Source organism: Puma concolor, chromosome E1 (assembly GCF_028749965.1).
Source record: "Puma concolor isolate L17-30 chromosome E1, mPumCon1.1.hap2, whole genome shotgun sequence".
Classification (NCBI taxonomy): Eukaryota; Metazoa; Chordata; class Mammalia; order Carnivora; family Felidae; genus Puma; species Puma concolor.
The window spans coordinates 61,417,737-61,442,898 of record NC_141680.1 but is presented as its reverse complement, the minus strand read 5'-3'; the positions used below and the strand labels follow the sequence as shown (position 1 = coordinate 61,442,898).

The 25,162-nt window shown below is 57.0% G+C and overlaps 1 protein-coding gene across 1 annotated transcript in view; it reads right to left on the bottom strand.

Moving 5' to 3' along the window:
* CCDC40 (coiled-coil domain 40 molecular ruler complex subunit) overlaps positions 1–25,162 on the bottom strand; it is a 45,719-nt gene that overhangs the window by 1,277 nt on the left and 19,280 nt on the right. Inside the window, exons 10-21 of the mRNA XM_086685487.1 lie at positions 22,023–22,180; positions 21,707–21,829; positions 18,632–18,753; positions 13,878–14,121; positions 13,616–13,798; positions 10,305–10,550; positions 9,004–9,217; positions 7,677–7,846; positions 7,483–7,574; positions 5,073–5,193; positions 1,444–1,632; positions 524–682 (exon numbers count right to left, since the gene is read on the bottom strand). Coding sequence (XP_086541613.1) covers positions 524–682; positions 1,444–1,632; positions 5,073–5,193; positions 7,483–7,574; positions 7,677–7,846; positions 9,004–9,217; positions 10,305–10,550; positions 13,616–13,798; positions 13,878–14,121; positions 18,632–18,753; positions 21,707–21,829; positions 22,023–22,180 — 2,021 coding nt within the window. The remainder of the gene's footprint in view (positions 1–523; positions 683–1,443; positions 1,633–5,072; positions 5,194–7,482; positions 7,575–7,676; positions 7,847–9,003; positions 9,218–10,304; positions 10,551–13,615; positions 13,799–13,877; positions 14,122–18,631; positions 18,754–21,706; positions 21,830–22,022; positions 22,181–25,162) is intronic.

Sequence of the window (25,162 nt, the reverse complement as noted above, 5' to 3'; positions counted from 1 at the left end):
CGCCTCCCCGAGAAGAACCCAAAGCCATGATCACCCCATCACTGTTCTCTGGCTGCCCCTAGAGTGGTCTCCTGCCCTGCGTTACCCAGCCGGCAGCTCACCCCCTCACTGCCTTCAAGTCTGGACTCCAATGTTTTCTCAGACCCCCCATCCAACCCTGAGGCCCCTTCTCTGCTTTTTCCCCAGAGTATTTACCACCACCTAATTCTCATTCATTGTGTTTACCATCTGTTCCTCTGCCCCTCAAATGTGACGGTCAGGAGGGCAGGGATCATTCTCTGTCCTGGTCTGGTCTGTAGCCTTAGCACCCAGGACAGCGCCTGGCCCACAATGGATGTGCGGTGTCATTAGATGGTTAGAGAAGACGAGATGAGCGAGGAATCCCAAAGCGGCTGGCAGCGCTGTGATCCCTGGGCGAAGTGGGTCGGGAGGAGGTGCGCCCGAGGAGGCAGAGTGGCTGCTGCGAGGGGCAGACTCCACACCCGGGTTCTTGTGGCCCTGCTGGCTCGGGGGACGTGCCTACCTGTTGCTTGAGGGCCAGGAGCTGGCCCAGGCTGGCCTCGAGCTCGTCGGTCCTGGACTGCATCTTTGACAGCTGCTCTTGCTTCTCCAGGAGGGAGTTGCTCATGTGCTTTTGCGTTTCTTCCAGTTCCAAGATGGCTTTGGTGCACTCCTCGGTGGCCTGGGGACCGTGCGGGGACGTGGTTATTTAGTGGACAGAGTCAGGCTAGCAGGATATACTCTGGGGAGGATTCCCGTGAGGATGGAGACAGTCCCTGCCCCTCGGGAACCAGGACCCGGAGGGGAGAGTCCCAGTGAGACACCGGGGCACGGGTAAGCCCACACTGCAGACCGCTCCGCAGAGGCAGGCGTGGCTTGGGCAGAGACATGGGGGCCTGAGCAGTTCTGGGGCCCCTCTCTTGCAGCAGGTCCATCTGCCAGGGCCCAGGGACCAGGGGCAGCTGAGCAGCTGCATGCCAAGGCTGGGAGCAGATGCCTGGGCAGGAGCTAAGGCCTCGCAGGGTGGGGGGCTGGGAGTGGGAGTGGGGGGGGGCGGGTTCTGGGCAGGTGTGGGAGCCCCAGGGATGGAGAGGGATGGACCTCACGAATGACCAGCATGGCAGAGAGGACCGGCCAAGAAGGACCAAGAAAAGGCCACTCTGCCGCCTCCAGTAACTCCCAAATGAGGAATTGGGTCAAGTCTTTCATTTTGGGCTACTCTGTCCTTATGCAAGATTTACACCTACGGGGGCTATTCCAGCACCCTCCATGGGATCCTCTGGGCGACTCCACCAGACGAGTGCCCATTTCACAGGTGAGGAAGCCGAGGCACAGAGCTGTCCGGCAATGTGCCCGAGCCCCGAGTGCAAGAGCTTGACGCCGGTGGGGCTCTGAGGCCAGGTTCCGTGTCCCGTGAGCCTTCACCTACCACGGCTCCCCTACCTTGTGAACGTCCCTGATCTTGCGTCGCAGCTCTGTCTGCTTGCGGTGGAAGTCCGTCCGGGTGAGCAGCTTCTTGTCCGTCTTGCGCTGCCCCTCGGCCTGGGTGGAGATGGTCTCTCTGCGGGCGATGGCCAGCTCCATGTCGTGGATCATCTTCTCCTGCTGCTTCAGCAGCTGCCCGTGCCTGACCTGGGCACACAGGGCAGAGGGGCGGCGAGGGAGACTGAGGCACGGTCAGCACAGCTCCACGGAGCCCCGGACCGGCACGGGGACAAGGGGGATGCGCCCGGGGACACAGGGATCGGGGGGCATCGCCAGCTGGTCAGAACGATTTTCAGGTCCACGTAAAGAATGCACGGGCAACAGGAGACTAGAAAGGGCCAGAGGCCAAGGGGGGTTGGCAGACAGAGGACACGGCTTGCAGCCTGGCTGGGATTCTGGAGCAGCACAGGGACGGTAGGTTGATTTCTTTAAAAAAAATTTTTTTTAACGTTTATTTATTTTTGAGACAGAGAGAGACAGAGCATGAATGGGGGAGGGTCAGAGAGAGAGGGAGACACAGAATCTGAAACAGGCTCCAGGCTCTGAGCTGTCGGCACAGAGCCCGACGCGGGGCTCGAGCTCACGGACCGCGAGATCATGACCTGAGCCGAAGTCGGCCGCTTAACCGACTGAGCCACCCAGGCGCCCCGGTAGGTTGATTTCTTACTCGTGGTTTTGTAAGATGGTAAGGTAAAGGGTCTGTGGGACCAGGGCTGGGGCCCCAGTTGTTGAGGAGGCTGACCGTAGGGGCCACGCAGGGTTTTCTCGAGCGGTGGGAGTGTTCTGTCTCGGGTGTGGGGGTGTCGATGTGGGCCCGTGCTAAACCCGTCCAACTAGACATTTAAAATAAGTACATCTGATTGTGGGTAAGTTCTGCTTCAGAAAAGTGGGTTCAAAATAGAAAAGGATAAACAGGGGCGCCTGGGTGGCTCAGTCGGTTAATCGTCCGACTTTGGCTCAGGTCATGATCTCACACTCCGTGAGTTCGAGCCCCGCTTTGGGCTCTGTGCCGACGGCTCAGAGCCTGGAGCCTGCTTCGGATTCTGTGTCTCCCTCTCTCTCTGCCCCTCCCCTGCCCATGCTCTGTCTCTCTCTGTCTCAAAAATATATAAATAAAACATTAAAAAAAAAAAACCTAACAAACAGTGAGTTTAGCAAAACCACAAAACAAAGGCAGTACATAAACGTCGCATTTCTGTAAGCAGTGAGCAACTTGAAATTGAAGAAGTGAAAAAGTACCAGTGACTTTAGCACCAGAAAACTGAAAATACTCAGGTAGAAACCTAACCAACAGGCGAGGACCGGATGCTGGCAACAAGTCAGACAAGACCGAAATACGCCAAGGGGGCGCGCCATGTTCACAGGCTGAAAACCAGCCATGGAGAGATGCCGGACGGTCTAAACCAGCCTACGGGCTCAGGGTGGCCTGAGCACAGTCCCCGAAGGCGCTTTTGTGGAGATCCACATGCCGATTCTTCAATTTTTATGGAGAGGGAAAAGACGCCGTGTAAACAAAACAAGCTCATGTAAACGGTGAGCTGCAGTGGTGTAGACCACGTGGGGGCGGGGGGGCAGGGCAGGCACGCGGTCAGGCGGACACAGCAGAGTGCCCAGAAATCCAGAAATAGACTCACCCAACACGGCCAGCTGACTTCAACAAGGACAGTCCTTACAATACCCGGGGTCGACACGATGGGACATCCCAAGGTAGGGGAGTTAGCCTCAAACCATGACTCACACCATATACAAAAATTAACTCAAACTAGGGCATGGGGAAAAAAAAAAAAACCCAACCAAAGTAGATCATGGATCATAATGGAAAATGTGAAACTATGAAGCTTCTAGAAGAATCTTCGTGACCTTGGGCCGGGCAACGATTTCTTAGATGGGCCACCAGAACCAGGCGTAGAGAACAGACTGGGTCCTCGCCACCATGATGAGTCTCAAAGACATGAGGACAGGTGAGCAAAGCCACACTGAAAATGCTTCACGCCACAGGATCTGCTTATGTGACGTTCTGGGAACTTCAGGGACGGGGGCGCGGGAAGCTCAGCCCAGGGGGCGCGAGGGAACTTGAGCGCTACGGGAGTGTTGTGTGTCACAAAGCGGTGGTGGTTACGTGACACCATGTTTTTGTCACAACTCACAGGACGGTATGCCACAAAGGGCGAGCTCACTTAAAAGCCGCAGTTTACGAATCAAGGCTTGTGGGCCAAGGCCGTACGGACGTGGTCGTTCGCAAAGTGCCTTTTGGAAAAGTGGCCCGTGGCGGGGGGGTCTAGTCAAGCACGGAGACACTGTTTCACCCCGTAATCCCGCTTTGGGCATCTAGTCTACAGAAAACAAGCACACCCCAGTGAGAGAGGATATTGTTGGAACGTTGTTCATGGTGATGAGGCACCATGGGGGACTGGGCATAGTCTGAACTCATCAACCCGGGAATGTTCCAAGGAGTTAGGATACAGCCATAGAACATTCTATAACCGCTAAAGACTGGGTTAATGTCCATATTACTATTATTATCGTTACTATTATTATTACTTATTTTAGAGTGTGCGCATGTGCGGGGGGAGGGGGCGGAGGGAGAGAGAGAATCTTAAGCAGCCTCCACACTCAGCACAGAGCCCAACGCAGGGCTCGATCCCACGACCCAGGGATCATGACCTGAGCCGAAATCAAGAGTTGGGCGCTCAACCGACTGAGTCGCCCGGGCACCCCTGTCCGTAGTATTTAAAAATAAATAAATAAATAAATAAATAAATAAATACATTGCTGAGCTGGACGTACGGATCCTAGTTTTGTTCAGGGACAAAAAGCAGCAGCCAGTAAGCAGGCAGGGAGAAGGCGGTCCTTGTGTGCCTGTGTGCGAGCGCTTGGCGGGGGTTCGACCTGCTGCAGCCACAACATATGTGGCTTGTGTGGTTTGAACAGTCAATTAAGTGGAGGGTTTTAAAAACTTATCAGGAGCTCATGCATTTGATCAGAATTCCCCTGAACGGCACAGCCAGAGGGGTCCTGATTAAAAGCCGGGCTGTGGCAGTGACGAGTGTTTGTTTTTATTGCCTACTCTTCCAGTCTCTTCAGGCTCGGTGATAGCCTGGGATCTAATTACCAGCCTCTCGTGAGGTCATGAAATCTGGCTCAAGATGACGGTGGAGAACGAGGGAGGCTCCGAGGGAGAGACGGGTGCAGTCTCGGAGCAGTTTTGACTGAGCGAGGCACCTTCTGCTCAATAAATGGGTCATGAGATTCGGGGGTCGCCACGCCACCGGCACGCAGGAAGGCCAGAGTGCGCTGGCTGCCCCGGGGTCAGGATCCAAGCGCCTCGTGAAAATACCGCGCACACGGCTGCGTGTGTCTGGTGGCGTCCGACTATCTCCGCGCAGGAAGGACGAAAGAGGACAGACCGTGGACAGGAGGTCGGCAAGGAAGCGGCTGGTGGTGCTTGTGCTTGGAGCTGAGGGGTGACGTCCGTGCCGCGGGCCAGGGTGGCCGGTGTGGTTCCCGTGGGGCCCTCCCCCAGTGAGGCCAGGCCCACCAGCACTCCCCCCCCCCACCCCCCCCAACGCCACCCTCCTCCCACCCACCTTCATCCTGTGGATCTCCGCCTTCATGGCTCGGATCTCCGTCTGGCCCGTCTCGGAATCCACCGATGCACGCATCTCTTTTGCAAGCTGGATTTTTTTCTCCCAAAGCATGATCTGGTGTCTTTAAAGGCGGGAGAGGCAGTGTGAGAGAGGGCGAAATTAAGGGGATTTCTTTCTGAGGCTTCTGTGAGCCCATGCTCTTAAGTGCTCGCTCCAAATCGGGACCCAGAGCAGGTGGGTGGAAGGCAGGTCTGGGGTGGGCTCAGAGCAGGGGGCCCAGTGCCTTGGACCCGGCTCTGTCTCACTCCCACATGGCGTATTTAAATACCCAGGCACCGGGTGATGGGCTCGACTGTTAAACAGAAACAAATTTCCCCTGTTCTGGGACCAGCAGGCCGACATAAAACCCTGGGCCAACGTGCCCTCTCAAGTTCCTGCCAGCCCACCCAACCCAGGGCAAAGGGGGCAGTCGTGCCCTGGAGACCAGAGTGGGACCCGAAGCCCCCTGAGTCTCTGTGGCCTGGCACCCTCGGGGAGGGTAGAATTTTGCAGTCCTCCTCCCTCTCCCCTCTGTGCCCCAGAGCCATGCTCCTCACACAGTGCTCAGGGGCAGGGGCAGTCTCTCCCCACTACGGCACCCGACGTGGGCTTGGAGGGCAGGTGTGGCTCACAGGCTGGGCCTCGAAGGCACCCAACTACCTTCCCAGGAGTGCCAAGTCCACCTTCCGGCACCCTGGGTGGGGACGGGGGGCCACCATCTGGTTTGCTAGGGACCAAGGGGGGCGAGCACGGCAGGAGGAACCTGGACCCACAGCCACAGCCACGGCCACGGCTAGACCAGCTGCCAGCAACGGCCTCTCCTGCCCCACTGAACAGGGTGCCCCAGCCACAAATGGCTACGGGGCGCTTGAACTTGGCCGAGTCTGAATCGAGATGTGCCAGAAGTATAAGACACACGGCAGATTTCAAAGACCGCGTGCAGAAAAAGGACGTAAAATTCAAATGACAGTGTCCACCAATAGATCTACTGGAGCACAGCCACGCCCGTTTGCTACGTGTTGTCCGCGGCGGCTCACGAGCTGCGACGGCAGACTTAAAGTGGCTTCAAACAGGGCTGTGCGGCTCCGAAAGCCGAAAACATTTACAGTCTGGCTCTTTGCAGCAAGGGTGTGCCAGCCCGCGATACAGACAGACCGCGGGCGTAAAAAGAGAGACGGAGAGAGCGGATCAGGCAGCTGTAGGGGAACCAAGAAAAGAACACGAACGTGATAGGAGTTGACGTAAGAAAAAGCCGGCACAGGCCAACAGCCCAGAAGCTACTAGGATATTCGCAAAGATTACGGAATGAGTGAGTCACGGGACGGAAGGCACAGCGTAGGGGATGTCATCAGTGGTGGTGTAACGGCGTCGGGTGGGGACGGCCCGCAGCTACCCTAGTGGTGAGCACAGTGCGCACCCCTGGGGCCAGCGGGACACCGTGTGTCAACCACACTTCATTTGGAAGAAAAAGTTGCGATATCAGCGAAGACCTACGCCCGTGCCCCGGTCTCCACATTTGTGTCCCTCGCCACTCCCCCTGACGCCCCGCGTGACGGTGGTTGAAGGTGTCACCTCTGGGAGGGGCTTAGGTCATGAGGTGCAGCCTCACCAATGGGACGTGTGCCCGCAGAGGAGAGGCCTGCGGCCACACAGGGCGGCTCAGCAGCCCAGCCCCCACTGCAGGTGTCGGTCCACAGAAAACACGTGACTCTGCTTCCAAGGGCAGCATAGAGAACACCCCCATTTTTGTTTAAAAGGCAAGCAGAGGGGCGCCTGGGTGGTTCAGTCGGTTGAACATCCGACCTCGGCTCGGGTCAGGATCTCGCGGTCCGTGGGTTCGAGCCCCGCGTCGGGCTCTGTGCTGACCGCTCCGAGCCCGGAGCCTGTTTCGGAGCCTGTGTCTCCCTCTCTCTGCCCCTCCCCCGCTCATGCTCTGTCTCTGTCTCTCAAAAATGAATAAACGTTAAAAAAATAAAAAAATAAATAAAAATAAAAATAAAAAGCAAGCAAAGACACGAACACCGTGGGTTCCGGTAAGGGAAGGGGGTTGGGACAACAACGTGACTTTCCCTGTCTGCTCTGCACAGATTGTTCTAGCGTAGAATGCTTACAGCTGGGGGTGGATTACCCTGGCCGTCAGACATCACAGCAATAATGTAACTTTTAACGCTTGTCCGAAAGAGCCACTCGCTTTCCCCCCGATGACTGGCTTGGCGAGGGCGGGCGGCCGGAACCGTGTGGTGACACCAGGTCTTTCCTGGGACACCCCCCCCCCCGCCCAGTGTTGGCTCCAGAACCGCTCCCCAGGCAGGTGTAGTGGACGGTGGGCGCCCCTGGGCTGCAGGGGCGGTGACACCACAGTGGCACTCACTCCGCCTCCACCAGGCTGTTCAGCATGGCCGCCTTCTCCTCCTGGAGCTGGTCCAACCTCTCCTGCATCTCGATGGTCTCCCTCTCCGAGGCCTGCGCGGGGACAGGGGCACGGCCGGCTGTGGGTGACGCCAGGGGACGCGAGCGCCCACCCACGCGCCCTCCCTCCGCCAGCCCGTGCCCTCGGGCCCTGACCTTCAGGGAGCCCACGAAGTCCTTCTCGGTCACCAGGTTGTCCTGCTGTAGCTCCTCGGAGCTGCACCGACTCCTGTTTGCCAGCACGTTGATCTTCCTCAGCTCGTTTTCCAGGCCCCTTATGTGGCACTCAATCTCCCTTTGCTCCTTCTTCTCCTGATCGATCTTGTCTGCGGCAGAGGGGACGCGGGGGTAGCCATGTCCCCAGAGAAGCCCCCGCTCCCCATCACAGCCCTGGCCGCTCCGTTTCCGAAGCCTGGCCCTTTGAGGGAACGGAAAGGACCCCTGTATGCGGACGGCCAGCAGGTGAGGGGACGAGATGGTGGGGGGCAAGCCCCCTGCCCTGAGAGTAACCTTGGGGACGTGGCTAGTGCTCCTGGGTCTCCCGGAGAGGTTGGCTCTGCCCCCTACACCAGCCCGCCCAGCTCAGGGGCAGGGGTTGGGGCAGAAAACAACCACCCTAATCTTCAACAGTGGGATTTGGACGACCCCAGGGCGGGCCAGGAAGGCAGCAGGACCCCTGGGAAGAAATGGGCCCCGGGGGGCACCTGGGGGCTCAGTCGGTTAAGCGTCCGACTTCAGCCAGGTCATGATCTCACAGTTCATGAGTTCGAGCCCCGCGTTGGGCTCTGTGATGACAGCTCGGAGCCTGGAACCTGCTTTGGATTCTGTGTCTCCCCCTCTTGCTGCCCCTCCCACCCCCCTCAAAAATAAGTAAACATTAAAAAAAATTTTTTTTAAAAAAGAAAGAAAGAAATGGGCCCCGGGCCACTTAGCAGCATTTCCCGTGGGGCCGCGTGGCCGGGCTGACCTGCGTGGATCTCTGGTTGGAGACCACGTGCGACCAGGTGGGGGATCAGGGTGCCTCAGCGGGGGCCCCGGGGAGGGGGTGGTGGCCGGGAAGGATGCCCGTCTCACCCTACTGGACACTCCAGCACATTAGAGACCCCTGGTTTTTACACCGTCTGGGAGCCCGTGGTGGGACAGGTTTTCCAGGTTCTGCCGGAGAGTAAGAAAGATTCCCCATCTCGCAGCCCCGAGTTCGGGGCACGAGGTGTCCCCCCCCACCCTGCCCCCCAGAGGCAGACCCGCTGGGAGCTGCATCTCTGCGTTTCCAGTCACGCTGCCCAGCCTTGGGCAGGATGGTGGGCCTTCCACGGTCCTCTCTCCGGAAGCACCCTCCCATCCGAGAACTGGACAGATCCAGTGTGCCGGCCGTGGGGCTGGCGGTCAGGGCAACAGCTCACGTTTACGAGAGGTGCCGTGATCCTTGTGGTTTCGTGAAAAGTAGGCGGTGGGTCCCCCTCCCCGGACGCCGAGCGCTTACTTTCTATGCGCAGTTTCTTCTGCTCCAGGATGTGGACCTCCTTCGTGAGCATATCCAGGGAAGCCAGCTGCTCCTCCCGCTCCTGGGTGACCTTGACCATCTCCTGCTGCAGGCGCAGCCAGGTCACCTGGGCCTGTGTCACGCTGCTGTTGTTCTCTTCGATCAGCTTGGTCAGCCGCTTGATTTCGAGCTCCAGAGGCCCCACTTCTTCTCCCTACGAGGGACGGTCACAAAAAAGCAAATTGAGCCTCCTTGTTTCCAGAGGGGTGCTCTCCGGGTGGGCAGGGGAGGGGGCCAGGAGATCACACATCTGTGCGAGGATGACTGGGGACGTTTCATCTGGGGCACCGGGCTCCCGCCATATGCCCCCCTGACCCACTGTGGGAGACACGGGTCTCGGGAGGCCTTCTCCACCACGTCACAGCCTTGTGGGGCCAAGGGCAGGGTTGGGGGAACTCCGTCATCCAAAGGGGCTTTGCAAATTGTCTTTTTTTTTTTTTTTAATTAAAAAAAATGTTTATTTTGGAGCGAGACAGAGCACAAGCAGGGGAGGGGCAGAGAAAGAGGGAGACACAGACTCGGAAGCAGCCTCCAGGCTCTGAGCTGTCAGCACAGAGCCCGACGCGGGGCTTGAACCAGTGAGATCGTGACCTGAGCCGAAGTTGGACGCTCAACCGACCGAGCCCCCCAGGCGCCCCACCAACTTGTCTTTTACCAGCAGACTGTCACGGGTCGGGGTCTGTACTCTCTTAGGACCCGTGTGGGTTGCAGCTTTGATAAGGCTCCCTGGTATTTGGGGTCTCCCATCTTACTCCCGGACCGGAAGCCCGGAGTTAGGGCCCCAGGCTGGGGATACCTGGGTGGCCAATAGCACTTCAAGCCTCAAACTCATCAGACCCCCTCACGTAGAGCAGTGGTCTGAGGGTCAGATCCCACCCACTGTCTTTGTACGACGAGAAAGAAGAAAATTGTGTGCCAGGTGAGAGTTACATGGCATTCACACTTCAGGGGCCATAAATAAGGTTTAATTGTGCACATCCATTTACTTAATCGCCTGCCTCGCCGGCCGGGACAGCAGGGGTGAGTAGCTTCGGCAGCGACCACCTGGCCTGAAACGTTTGCTGTCGGGCCCTTGGCGGAAGGAGGTCCGCGGACGGCCCCTGACTGGGGTCGTGCCCCGTGGGTATGCCATTTCACCCGTAAAAGGGGCGGGGAAGGCTCAATTCTGAACCTAAGGAGTTGCGGAGACGGCCAGGCACAGACACCGAGCAGGGGCGGCCTCTCCCGCCCCGAGGTCTTACCCCCAGCTCGGAGACCATCTGTTCCAGCTGCTTATTGAAAAAGTTGATGAGGCCCTGCTTCCTCTCGATCAGGATCGTGCGCCTGGAGATCTCGTTCTCGCTGTTGGTGATGAGGTCATTGACTTTTTTCACCTCCTTGTCTAGCTCGGCCAGAGTCTTCTGATGGGCGTCCAGCCTGCAGTTGGTGTTCGTGATGTCCAGGGTGGTCTGGGCAACGTTGCCGTCAGTTTTGGAGAGATGTGTCACCTGAATTAGCAAAAGGAAACGTGTCTGAACGTCTCTCCCCCCTGGGTGGGGGCTCCAGATGAGCTGGCCGGGCTGTCATTTCCTTGAACACCTGCCACACGGCCAGCCTTCCTTCCTGCCAGTCTTCACATATAAGCCCCCTTCCTCACCCCCAGAACCAGAAACCCCCAGAACTATCTACACATAGATTTGTAAGCTCCTTTTTAATTAGCTAAAGCGTGACTTCTATTGTCATGTCATTGTATTTTAATGTTTATTTTTGAGGGGGGGGCACAGAGCACAGTGGGGGAGGGGCAGAGAGACAGAGACAGAATCCGAAACAGGCTCCAGGCTCTGAGCTGTCAGCACAGAGCCCGACGCGGGGCTCGAACTCATGAACTGTGAGATCATGACCTGAGCCGAAGTCGGCCGCCCAACCAACGGAGCCACCCAGGCGCCCCTGTTCTCATGTCATCGGTCAGGAGCTGCAGCCCATGGCTGAGCGCCTCTGTAGGGCGCGCCCGCTGTCCTGAAGGTCTTGACCAGCTCCCCCTGCCTCTCTTGTTGGCTCTCAGGAGGATTCCCTCCATCTCTCCGGTGACGTAGAGTTTACTGTAGGGATATTTATAGCAGCAGGCGCGGCCGCTCAGGCTCCCTTTGGAAATGGGGTCTTTTCCCTGGACCATGGCTGTGCCCACCACTCCTGCCCACGTACATCCTCAGCTCTCTCCCTGTCCCCGTCTCCTGTTGACTCCCCGTCCTCTGAGGTGCACCCTCTGACCGGCCACTGTGGGTGGCTCGGCAGGACACCCAACGTCCCTCGGTGTTAAAGCCGGAGCCTGCCCAGCAGGGGCAGAACCTTCCAGCACCTCGGTCACCCAGATCCCCGTGGAAATGCTCCCGAACCCTCCCGTCCTCTGAGCTCTGGCTAAGCCCCCGGTCTCTTCCTTTGCCGAGACCATCTGTGGTGCCCTGGTCTTCACAGGGGCTCCCGCCTCCCACTCTGCCCCCGAGCTTGCAGCCCTATGAGATTCCAATTCCTAAGTCCCCTTGTGGTCACCAGCCAGACGAGCCAGGCTCTCTGGACTCCCCCGGCTCTGCTCCTGGACCGTTCACTCGTGTTGAGAACGCCCTGGCCTCTCCTGGGATGTCAGTACTGTTCCTGAACTAACTTGTAGACTCTTGGTTGACCCGTGCCTGTCCGCCCCCTGGGCCCCAGCTCCAGATCCCAGGGGGCTTTCTGAACAGTTTGGCAAAAACACCCCCTTTCAGGAGCAGGACTTGGAACTCTTGGGCAATCGCGATGGACAGTTGAGGGACCAAGACCCTTTACTGCCCTCCGCTGGTCATCGGTGATAGTACATGTGCCACCTGCAGAGGTGGCTGGGGCCCCCCCTGCATCCTCGCAGGAAGGCTGGCTTCACACGCACCATGCTCCTTAGCTTCTCCAGGACAGCGTGGGGCCCCTAGTTTTGCTCCCAGCAGGTAGTCTTGCCCCCAATTCCCAGAGGAAGGATGAATGGAATGCCCCCGGCATCAGACAGGACCTCCTGTGGACACCCAGCCGAGCCCCGTCTCCCCACTTCTTTGGTGTAACCTGGCCAGGAGCAAGCTGCCCTCCTCCCGGGTGCCCGGGAGGGTGGCGTGCCTAGGCTGCCGGCTGGGGAGACAGCAGCCCTGCCCTCCCGGAAGGACAGGCGAGCCCCACCAGCCGGGCCTCCTCCTGGCCGGTATCCACCTGACAGCGATGGCGATCAACCGATCAATGGCCGACATTTAGGGGCACGGCCTCTGGCTCCCCAGCCACCTTGCACTCATTGTAATAAATGCTTAGATTCAATCCTCTGACACCTGCCAAGTTTCTCGTACGAGGAGAGAGTGAAGGCAGAGGCCAGGATCGCGCGGGAGAGGGACTTAATGCTCTTAGCCTAAGGCCAGGAGGGGCCCACGGTCCCCTTCATCTCCCGCCCCTCAGATGGAAGCTTCTGGTAGGGGCTGGAGAGCAAGGCAGGCTGAGTGGGTCACCTCTCCTCCTGAGACTCGAGTGGGGGCCGTGGGGCGGGCCGTCTGCCGGGATGGGCCCTAGGCCTGCTGCAGGCCAAGGCAGCCTCCGGGGGGTCCCCGGGGGGCCCACACCACGGGAAGGGTCAAAGAAGAAGAAATTTAAGTATAGAATTGCTTTTTGAAGGACACAGGGACCCATGACCACAGCTCAGAGTAAACTAAGACCCCTGGAACAAGAGAGAGGCCTTGTCGGAGGGGGTCCCAGGCCCCGATGGCCAAGCCTGGTGGGGAGAGGCTCTGGAGGCTCCCACCCACTGATGACACCCCTACCCTTCGACCCGGGGTTTCCGCTGTAGCGCTCTCTCCTCAGAAGTGTGGGACAAAACCCTTGGGCAAGTCCGTTCGGTGCTGAGTTGTTTATAGTACTTAAAACCTACACGTTCGTATGATGAGACGTCATGCAGAAGGGAAAAAGGGAAGTTTCTGGAGAATATTTCACGGAAAATGGTATGTTGCGCGTGGCCTGGAAGCTAAATAAAACTGTATACACACGGTGAGAAGATCAGCAGAGTCCTTTGCTTCTTACCTGCGCCCTTGTCTCTCTGCGTCACTTTTCAGTAAAACTGACGACAAGGGAATAGAATGGACTGAAAACTGACACACGGAGTCCTCTGTTGTTCAAGGTGTGTGCACGTGTGGGCACACACGAGTGTGTGTGCCTGTGTGGGCGTGCCGGCTCGTGTGCGCGTGGGGATGTTTCTATGCACGTGTGTTTGCGTGTGTCGTTGTGCGTGCACGTACTTGGTGGCGGGTGCGAGCGTGGGTGTTTGGAAAGAGTTCCAGAAGGAAATATACCAAAACGCTAGAAGAGGTCGTCTCTGGACGGTGGGGTTATTTCCAGGCTTTTCCACCACCAAATGCTTGCTTTTAGAACTAGGACCAAGTGGAAAGTGAACGGACACGCCCAGGGCCCCTTGCTCGCCCCGCTTCCTCTGCGCGCGATCTGTTCTCTCTGAGAGCCGCCGCCCCGCCCGCCAGCCCAGGCGCCCGTCCCTCACGGCCACGGGCGAGCGGTGGCGTACCAGGTTGGTCTTTTCCTTCTGGAGCTTCAGGATGAGCTTGTGGAAGCACTTGGTCATCTTGTTGGAGGTAATGTGTTCCTGCAGCTTCTCCGCGACGGAGGCATCTGTCCTCCTCTTCTCCTCCAGCTCGCTCTGGATGGTCTGGTGGACGGTCTGCAGTTCGCCCGTGGCCGTCGCGTACTCCTGGAAAGAAAGCCGCAGGGGTGGCGCGGTTGGGGAGGCCGTGGGGACCGGCCCTGCGGGGTGGGGAATGCGGTCCTACCACGTGGGCCTGGCCCAGCGCGGCCTCGGTGTCCTGCAGCACCAGCTGGTAGGTGTTGAACTCGTTCTGTAGGGTTTGCTGCTTGGCCAGGCACTGCGTGGTCAGCCTCTGCGTCAGGCTGGCCTCCGTCTCCGTGCGGTTCAGGACGCCGGCCAGCTTCTCATTCTTCTCCTCCTCCTTCACGATGGATTTCTTGTAGGCCTCGATCTCACCGTCGATGGACGCGATCTGGTGCTGGCACTCGCTGCCGGGATCGAGAGAGCAAAGCCGGGGCATCAGAGGGCCCAAGCGTGTGGTGGTGCCCGCTCACGGGGGGCTCCCCCAATGGGGAGGGACGAATGGGAAACCAACCGCAAATAGCAGCCAGACTCGACTGCTGCTCCCTAATGTATTCACAGAGCCCCTGCCCACTTTTGAGTTTAAGGCTAAGACTCTTCTGAGATGGTGAGTACAGGAGAAGGGAGGGAGGGGTTGGCGTTGTCCGGGGGCCTCGTCCGCCTGCCCTCGCTAGGCCCGAGAGCCATCCTGGAAAGGGGGTGCGCGACTCCAGGGTCATACACGTGAGCACTGGAGCTCAGGTCACCGGACTGGCTCGCCCCACGGCCACAGTGCCCGGCGTGGCTGGGAGGCCACCGGTGGGCCTCGCTCCAAACTCTTCTGTTTCCCCCCCACACCCTGGCCGTGGAAATACCCGCAATGAACGTCCATTCACAAACACAGGTGCCGGAAAACAGAAGTGGAATTTTCGTTTGCGTGCGAGACATTTTCCCCCCTTTGTTCTGAGATGTCCACTGACAGCATCTTATCCCTTGAAAAAGTTCTTATTCAAAAAATCGGAAAGTACTTTCTCCTTGAACCGGAGTAACGCCCTCCGTGTCTTTTCCTCACGTCTGTCCCCAGGCCTCCAATTCTCTTCCCCAAGCAACCAGCTATTTCTTACATGTTTTTCCAGATCTATTCATACTTACATAGCATTATGTTTGTCTGTGTCTAAGAAACAAACAGTAGCCCAGTAGATCCCGTTCTGTCTTAATTTTCTTGTGTCTTAGAGACACTAAATACCAGTGCACATGGAAATCCCTCAGTTCTTCTCAGTGACCAGATGGAACTCTAAATGATGACTGGGCCCTAATTTAAGAATCCTCACTGAGGGGCGCCTGGGTGGCGCAGTCGGTTAAGCGTCCGACTTCAGCCAGGTCACGATCTCGCGGTCCGCGAGTTCGAGCCCCGCGTCGGGCTCTGGGCTGACGGCTCGGAGCCTGGAGCCTGTTTCCGATTCTGTGTCTCCCTCTCTCTCTGCCCCTCCCCCGTTCATGCTCTGTCTCTCTCTGTGTCAAAAATAAATAAACGTTGAAAAAAAAATTAAAAAAAAAAAAAAAGAATCCTCACTGATACACAATTAGGCTCTTTCCAGTTTTCTGGCCTTTTTCCCCCCTAATTTCAACAGCGTAGCAACACACATCTGTACACATTTTAAAAAGATACCAGGGAGAGATGGCATGTTTATTCGGCAGAAAATCCGATATTGTTAAGGTGTCGGTTCTCCCCGAACAGATCCGTAGACTCAGTGCGATTCCAATTCCAATCCCAGGAAGTATATTTTTTTTTTCCCCAGAAATTGACAAACTAATTTTAAACTTGATATGGAAATCCACAAGACCTCAAATTGCCAAAATAATTTGTGAAAGAAGAACAAGGATTCCCACTATCTGATTTTAAGACTTTCTATAATAAAGCTGTCGTCATCCAGACAATGTGGTGTCGGTGAAGGGACAGGGTAGATTGAATGAAACAGAACCAGGAGTCTACAAATAGAGACGACGCCACACACACACACACACACACACACACACACACACACACACACACAATTGATTTGTGACTGAGATGACACACTATTTCAAAGGGGAGAGAGCCGTCTTTTCAGCAGTGGTGCTGGGACCGCTGGAGACAGACGTGCAAACAGACCGAGCTTGGGTCTCCTGCCACGACAGGCATTGACTTGGAATCGGTCATGTGCCACACGGAAGAGCTGAGCAGAAGACAGGAGGAGGGAATCCTCATGACCCTGGGTCAGGCAAAGATTTCTTCGAGGGGACGTAAAAAGCATGAGCTATGAAAACAAATTAACTAATAGGGCTTCATCAAAATTTAAAGCCTCTGCTCTTCCAAAGCCATGGCTGGGAGAAGGAGCAGGTGAGCCACAGACAGGGAGAAAATACTTCCAAAGCACACACCCGAGAGACGACTCGTGTCTAGATTATGCGGAGAACCCTCAGAAGTCAAGAACAAGATAATCCGCTCAACTGAAAAATAAGCAAAAGACACTTCGCCAGAGAAGGCGTGTGGGTGGCAAGTAAGTCATCAGAGACATGCAAACGTAAACCTGGTAATGGCTACAATCAAAATGACGACACCAAGCGTTGGTGAGAATGGGGGCGCGGGTAACTGGGACTGTCACCCACCTGCCGGAGGGAATGCACAATGGAAGAAACCAAACCGGAAAACACACGGGCAGTTTGTAACAAAGTCAAATTCGCACTGGCCAGCGATCCCGTGCCTGGGTATTCACGCGGCAGAGACGGAAATATGCGTCCACACCCAGACGTGCACCGACTGTCACGGTAGCTTTTCCCACGATGTCCCCAAACTGGAAACATCGGGGCAGTCCACCGGGGGGGGAGCCGGGGAACACAGTGGCGTGCTGTGTGGAGGAAGCCAGACGACAAAATGTGCACACTGTGGGGTTCCATTTATGGGACATCTTGGGAAGGACAGGGCCGCAGGGGACAGAAGGCAGGTCAGTGTCCGCTGGGGGCGGGAGGTGCGGAGAGGATGCTGACTCGGGGGGTGGGGGTGGGGGTGTGGGGGCACTGGCCTCGGTCCATTTGCCGAAAAACTCGCAAAGCTGTGCGCTGAAGAGGGAGAACCCTTCCGCATAAGAAGCGTGTACATAAATTAGCCTCCGCAAACCCGGCTGAAAACGGAAAACCTACTTGTTTTCTTTTTTAGGGAGTAGCAGCCTTACATCTGACAATTAAAGCAGACGTCCAATTTAAAAAGGCACAGTCACAAACTGCGTGACAGACGTCTGAACACGTGGTAAGTCACAGGCACGGGAGAAGAGATGCCCGGGCGTGCCCAAACTGCTAATAAATTGTCGTGGTCACCAGAGGGAAAAAGACAGCGCTCTTGGAAACCTTTTTCTGTGGTTTTCAAATTTCCTATGATGTGATCACTGATCCTTGATAACCGATCGTTTTCATAACTTCTTAGACGAACGGATACCGACAGAAAATACTGGGGTACAGACACTGGTGGAGCTTACTGCACGGCCCCGGCGTCGGGCCCCATCCATCAAGGTTCCCAGGGAAGCTGCTTGGGGGTCTGGAGGCACCCTAGCTACATCCCAGCATCCCCAGGGCGAGGGGCTCTGTGCCAGGCCGCCCCTCCCATGTCCCATCGGGAAGTTAGACAAGGCTGCCGGCAGGGCACCAGGGGATGGGGTGTGGCCCCGCCCCCCCACCCCCGGGGACTGTAAATTCTTGGGTGTCCCCGCCCCCCTGAGCTTAAACACAGTAGGGTCTGTGGTTTCTGCTTGTTTTGAGATGTTTCCTTTGAATACGTGACTTTCAGTGTTTACTAGAGTCCCGATCATGATTGTTCACCCCCGGCTGGGACCCGCTTTTGACGTGACTTTGTCACCGACATGGCAAAGATTCGATGGCTGGTCGTGGTCTAGAAAGTGTCAGGGTGGTGGGGACCTGTCTGGTCTAGAGGTCACATGTGGGCCTCACCCGGGGCTGCCGGGACCAGATCAATGGGGTGTTCGGCCAGCCTCGGGAGAGCTGGTCATCCGGCCTCCCTTAGTGTGAGGGAGGGGCGGGACCCAGGGTGCCGTTAGAGCGGTCCCAAGAGGCCTCGCCATGCCCCTTTGTCGGGGACACATTTTTCCTTCTCTCTCTTTTTTAAAAAAAAATTTTTTTTAACGTTTATTTATTTTTGAGACAGAGAGAGACAGAGCATGAGTGGGGGAGGGGCAGAGAGAGAGGGAGACACAGAATCCGAAATAGGCTCCAGGCTCCAAGCTGTCAGCACAGAGCCCGACACGGGGCTCGAACTCACGGACCGCGAGATCATGACCCGAGCCGAAGTTGGACGCTTAACTGACTGAGCCACCCAGGCGCCCCATTTTTCCTTCTTTAAGCAGGCTCCACACTCCACACCCAGCGCAGAGCCCCCCACGGGACCTGAACTCACGACCCCTGAGATCAAGACCTGAGCTGAGATCAAGGCTCAGACACCCGACTGACTGAGCCACCAGGCGCCCCTCCGGGGACGCGTTTTTAGTGGATGTTCTCTGTCGTTGCTCTGTGGCCCCGGTTATCCTTGGCAGTGATGGGGTGCTGCTTGCCGGACCCCAGGCCCGAGGGAGGCCCACTGGGGCCACCGTGGCAGTGCCCAAGTCCGGCTCACACAGCGCTGCCTTCCACCGCACCCTCCTCTTCTGGCAAATCCGGGTGATGACAGAGCCCCCTCCAGGGTCCGCGGGCCCACGCCAGCCCAAGCTGAGCGTGGGGCCCCGTCACACACGAAAAGCACCATGAGATTGCTTTGCTCTGGATCCCACGTCTGACCCTGCCTCCTGACCCTGTCCAAGGCCAGCAGGTGAAGGGCACACCCACCTGTGGCCCCGAGCCCCCAGCCCCGGCCCCCTGCAGGGCGGCGAGCGGCCCTCCCAGGGGTGCGCGTACCTGAGCGCCTCCCGGATGGTCCTGTGCGCCTCGTCCCGGTGCTTCATGCCCACCAGGCAGGCGACCCACTGCTGCACGATGTGCCTTTTCTCCACGTGGATGGCGTCTATCTCCGTGCAGGCCTGCGGGGGACAGTCAGGGTGACGCGGACGTTGGCCGAACCTCGTTATGCCGGAGGCCCCACGGGAGTGTGTGAGGGCCCCCACTGCCGGAACCGCCTCCTTTCCCGTATGTGACTCGGGCTTTCCTATCGCGCACCAGTGAAAGGACGAACGTGAACATAAATACGGCTCTAAAGGCGCATTGAGCACCCACCCGAGCCCTGACCCAGGGCCGCGAGGTGCTCAGAGCCAGGGGATCGAGGAGGAGGAGGAGAAGGGGGGTGGCGGGCAGTGACTGCCGCCCGCCCCGTCGAGAATGCGGATGTGGGGGGTGGTCGCTGGTTCTCACGATGACTCCGGTCCACAGACAGAGCCCGACAGCCCTTCTTGTAAGAGCCCGCACCGTGGAGAACGACCTGGCGGCTGGGTGGGGGCGTCCATCAGGCCCTGATGTGTCTGTGTGCATGTGTGCACGTGTGTGTGTGTGTGTGTGTGTGCACGCAGGTGTGGGTGTTTGCGGTCACGTTCTCTACGTTTTGTAACCCAGAACTAAAAATCAGCATGCTGTGCGCGGGCTTTCGTGTCAGCAGGTATTTGGTTGTCGGACAGGCTTCCGCTGCACGGATATGTGGTGACTCTTGAACCCGATGCCCGCCCTCCCTGCCCCCGCCCCCGCCATTCATTTTGCTGGTGGAGTTTTTAAATCTACACAATTTCTACTTGCGTGCGTCTTCAGCACTTTCCTTGGAGCGAAGCCCCAGTGATATTTTGGGAGGGGGTAAGGGAGTTTTAGGGCTGGGCCGGGGGAGGGGAGCATCTTTCCCCACGCGTGTTACAATGCTGTCCTTAAATAAAGATCTTTTTAAAAAAAATGTTTGATGTTTATTTATTTTTGAGAGAGAGAGAGACAGAGCAGGGGAAGGGCAGAGAGAGAGGGAGACGCAGGATCGGAAGCAGGCTCCAGGCTCCGAGCCGTCAGCACAGAGCCCGACGCGGGGCTCAAACTCACGACCCACAAGATCACGACCTGAGCCGAAGTCAGACGCTCAACTGACTGAGCCACCCAGGCGCCCTGAATGGAGATCTTGATAAAGACCCACGTGTGTTTTCACTGCCAGCCCGGGAGGAACACTCCCCTCCTCGCTGGTTCATCCTGGTGAGCCCGGCAGAACTCCCTGTCGGGTCCTTTCCATCACTGGTTCCTCATCCGTTCATTCACGAATGTCTGTGATGCACCTGCTGTGGGCCACGTGCTGTTCCAGGGGCAGGAAGGCAGGATACACAGAACTTGGGGCGGCCCTGCCTGGCTGCGACACACCCAGAAGAGAGGGGCCGAAGGCACCAAAATTCATAAGGAGAGGAAGTCACAGCATCGTGTATATATGTCCACAAACACCACATAGTGGAATCAGGCACAGGGCATTTCTTACTGATTTTCAAGATCTAGGAGCACCTGGGTGGCTCAGTCGGTTGAGCGTCTGACTTCGGCTCAGGTCGTGATCTCACGGTTCATGAGTTCGAGCCCCGCGTCGGTCTCTGTGCTGACAGCTCAGAGCTTGGAGCCTGCTTCCGATTCTGTGTCTCCCTCTCTCTCTGCCCCGCCCCCATTTATGCTCTGTCTCTGTCTCTCTTTCAAAAATAAATAAATGTTAAAAAAAAAAAAGAAAAAGAAAAACCCTCTCTTCCTGCCCCAGACTTATTCGTCGGTGAAAGCCTCTGTCTCCCCGGCGTGGCTCCCCGCCTTTCCATGAGGCTGGTGCCCGAGGTCCACAGACCTCGGTGGGTCTGCCCTGACCCACACACACCACATCCTGGTGGGTGTGCCCTGACCTCCCCACCTGCCGCCCCAACTCAGGATTTAAAAGACATTTTTCTTTTATTTTCTTCCAGTGCATTTCCCCATCTGGAATTTACTTCAGTGTCTGGTATGAGGAAGAGATTTAATTGTTCCCCAAAGATTAACCAAATGTCCCTACCCCGTTGTCCCCGATTCGCTTGTTCTCTACTGATTTATAATCTACTCAAGTTTCACACAAATGTTTGCTTACTTCTGGGCTCTCTCGTAGGCTACCATGGCCTGCTTGTCTCTCCTCGTCCCCAGGAACACAGTATTTTACCTTCCAGGGCTCTATAACTGGTGATATGTGTAGGACAACGCGAGGGTGACTGGCCCCAAGAGCCCTCAGTTCGGGGCAGACGGATTACTGGTTCCCGTTCCTGAATCTCCCTTCCCAAACGATTCCCGCCTAGTCCTCTGAGTTTATTCTTCAGATAAACCTAAGAACCTCTCTGCTAACTATACAACTGCTTCCCCCCCCCCCCCCCGAGATTCTGATCACAACACATTCTAGATTCACAGGCTGGAGAGCACCGACCGCTTTCCCTTACGGGCCCAGGTATGTCTGTCCACTTGTTCAAGCGCTTTTTTTTCCCTCCAGTAAAGTGGTTTGTTTCCTCTCTGTTGTTCTTGCGCACATGAGTGCAGATGGCGATTCACGGATTTAAAAAAAAAAAAAAAAAAAAAAGACACGGGCACCTAGGTGGCTCATTCGGTTGAGCATCTGACTTCAGCTCAGGTCATGATCTCACGGTCCGTGGGTTCGAGCCCCGCGTCGGGCTCTGGGCTGACAGCTTGGAGCCTGGAGCCCGTTTCAGATTCTGTGTCTCCCTCTCTCTCTGCCCCTCCCCCGCTCATGCTCTGTCTCTCGTTCCCAAAAATGAATAAATGTGAAAACAAATTAAAAAAAAAAAAAGACACAGCAACGTTGGTTCCTAGTGCTGGCTTCTGAATGTGGTGCCCCACCGAGTCCCTCCCTCCCTCCCAGCACGGGTCAGCAGGATGCTGGGACGCTTAGGGAGACACAGGGCTGGGCAGGGAGCCTGCGGGCTAAGCGGGCACCGGCCCCGGGCGGGCACCGTGCGGTGGGCGCTAAGTGGGTGCTTCCACAGCTGAGTGCTGGGGTGACGGTCCTACCTCGCTCACTGCTTTCCTGAGAGCCCGGGTGTCCTCGGCCTGGGCGCAGCTCTGAGCCTCCAACAGGGCGATTTGGTCTTCCAGCTGGTTGGCTTTGGTGGTGAGCTGGTCCACGTGAAGGTCCTGGGAAACGACAGGCACCTCAGAGAGAATTCTCCAGAAGCCCCCGACCCAAGTCAGTGACTCCCCGCACCACCCCCTGCCTCGCTTCCAGCCGGCCACAGCCTCCCAGGGCCACGGCATTCACGCAAGAGGCAGAGCTAAGGGCCTTTTGGAAAATCAAAGGTTTGGTCACTGCATCGAGTTTGCAAAACACCTGCTGCTTCTTCTCCAACTCGGCCCGCGTCCGCTCCACTTCCGACTTCTTCACCACCCGCTTCATCACGCGGATGTCGTCACGCACGTCCTGGTCTATGTTTTGCAGGTAGAAAAGGTGCAGAGCCAGGCCCTCCAGCTCGGCCTGCAGAGCCGCCACTGCGGGAGGAAGACGGGAAGGGCTGCTTGGGCACCGCGCACGAGGCGCCGTCTGGGCCCGCAGCCCCGGAAGGGCCCCCTCCCGCTGTTGTGAACCGAGCCTGGGAACCTGCTTCCAAACTACGGAGACCTTCGGGGCGCCTGGGGGGCTCCGTCAGTTGAGCGTCCGACTTCGGCTCAGGTCACGATCTTGAGGTTCGTGAGTTCGAGCCCCGCGTCGGGCTCCGTGCTGACGGCTCAGAGCCTAGAGCCTGCTTCTGGTCCTGTGTCTCCCTCTCTCTCTGCCCCTCCCCTGCTCATGCTCTGTCTCCTTCTATCTCTCAAAAATAAATCAACGTTAAAACAAAACAAAAAACAAAGACCCAGATTTAAAGTCCAGTTGGAGAGACAAAACCACATGTGATCTGTATCCACGAATCACAACAAGCCGCTCGCTGCCCACCAAGTATTAAGGGCCCTCCCTGTGTCTAAGGATCTGCTGATAGTGTGTCAGGCTGTGAGGCATCGTGTGAATTTTACAGAGTTTTGATTCGTCTTGTTTTTTACTGCTTAGAGGTTGCCAGTCTTAGGTAGAGCCCTACACCCCAGGGGGAAGCCGGCCTAAGTGGGGCTCAGCTCTGCGGGAGCCCCCGGATTGTGATGGCTATGTTGGGGGCGCAGGCCGGAGCACCAAGGCTGTCCTCCACGGCCAGGCCCGGCCAGGCCGCACTTGCCACTCCCAAACCCCGAGGAATGGACTACTTTTAACTAAACTCACAGGAGCCTGATTTCTAAAGCCAGAACACCAGCTCATTTAGGCAGCTAACCCTCGATCAGCCCTAGTCTGCCCACTTGGATAGAACGTTCCGTTCTAAGGGGTGGATCCACGCCCAGGACTGATTTCTAGATCCCACGGTGGCTGGGTGAGTAGCGAGTTATGGCAGGTGTCCTTCAAGGGTGTAGCTTAACCTTGAAAGACATTCTTTTGCATCCAAGAGGGCTGTAAAAATTCCAGCGCTGGGGGATTCTCTGGCTCCTGCGTGGGTAGGGATGACGGGGGGGCAGGAGTGGGAGTAGGGAGGAAGCAGGAAGAGACGGAGGAGGTGTTGCAGAAGCGGGGTCACCAGGGCAGGCTGGGGCAGGGGGAGACTGCGCTTGGAGAGATGTCTTTACAGAGATCATTGACATACAACGAGGTCATACGAGTGGCCCTAACCCCTGATGGCTGGTGTCCTTATGGGGAGCAGAGATCAGGACACAGGTGCACAGAGGAACGACCATGGGAGGACACAGGGAGAAGGAGGTGGCCACAAGCCTGGAGAGAGTCCTCGGGAGGACCCAGCGCTGCCCACACCCAGATCTCTGACTTCCGGCCTCCGTGGCACTGGGTTACAGCCGCCCGAGCTGACCGATTCACCCTCGCCTGAAACATGAGAGAGCGTGCGCGGAACCTTTCTTAAGAGCACGAGTCCAACCGTGCTTTGCTTCTTAGCTGCCCAAGTAACTACAAGCCAGTATTTCCAATGCTCATTTAAATGTGCATTCTCGTTTGGGGCGCCTGGGTGGCGCAGTCAGTTAAGCGTCCGACTTCAGCCAGGTCACGATCTCGCGGTCTGTGAGTTCGAGCCCCGCGTCGGGCTCTGGGCTGATGGCTCGGAGCCTGGAGCCTGTTTCCGATTCTGTGTCTCCCTCTCTCTCTGCCCCTCCCCCGTTCATGCTCTGTCTCTCTCTGTCCCAAAAATAAATAAACGTTGAAAAAAAAATTTTTTTTAAATAAATGTGCATTCTCATGACATCGGTGGAGTTGAACCGAGTTTCACCGTCTTCATGGCCAGGTCTGTCCCTTCTCCAGTTTGCCTGCTCATGTCCCCGGCCACACTGCTACTGGGATGTTGGTCGGCTTCTAAGAACTCTAGATGCATTAAAGGCCGGGTGGGCAGAACCTGAAAATGGCTCCCCTGGCCTTTGCCCTTGGGTGTGGTTCTTGCGATCGCATTGCGTTACCTATCGAAAGGGAAATGACCGGGTGGGCCAGGCCTAAGCAGGTGAGCCCTTCAAAAGCAGCGAGTTGTGTCCAACTGGTGGCCAAAGAGGAAGTCGGGGTGGGGGTGGGGGAGGTTTGCAGGATGAACGGGACCCAATGAGAGGGGAATTCTCCAAAGTTGGCTCACAGAGGAAAGGGGCCACATGGCGAGGGATGTGGGCGGCCTCCAGGAGCTGAAAGCCATCCCTGCTCACAGCCGGCGAGCAGCACCACCCAGTCCTACAGCTGCCAGGAGCTGCATTCTGCCAACGACACCAATGAGCCTGGAGTCGGATTTTCCCGGGTCTTCCCGCCTGCGCCGGGCCTCGGCCTCGTGATGGCCAAGCAGGGGGCCCGGCCAGCCGCGCCAGACCTCTGAGCTCCGGCAGCGTGCGCGCCCAGATCCACGGGCTGGTTTTAAGCCCCGAAGTTGGTGAGAGGCTGTTTCTCAGCAGCGGAAAACTAACACAGAGGACATGGATGTTGTCGCAGGTGCTCGAACGGGGTTTCTCCCCAGTTTGTGCTTGTCTTTCAACTCTGTCAACCCCTCTTGGTAAGTTTTAAGTTTCTGTGTAAGCAAACGTGCTGAGCTCCTCCCCTCCGGCCTCAGCGCTTCACGTCACGCTTACGGAGGCCTGCCTCACCCCGAGATGGTGTTTAAAAACGATCCCACATATTCTCCTAATGCTTCTGTGATTTTCTTAAATATTTACTGCAGCTGACCTTGCTTTTTGTATAGGGTGAAATAGGCACCTAGGTATTTATTTTCAGAGGACCGAGTGATCAAAACATACGCTAGGGGCTTAAAAATGCAATCTGTGCATTTCTGTAATTTGCAGTAAATTAGCTAAATTCCCAGGCACGTTTCCTGCCGTTTTGCTCCGCACCGTCGATCTGTGTGCCCGTGTTTCCTTCCGCGTCATTCTGTGTTTATGGCTGTGGATTGACAGCGAGTGTCGATACCTGATGGGACAATTTTC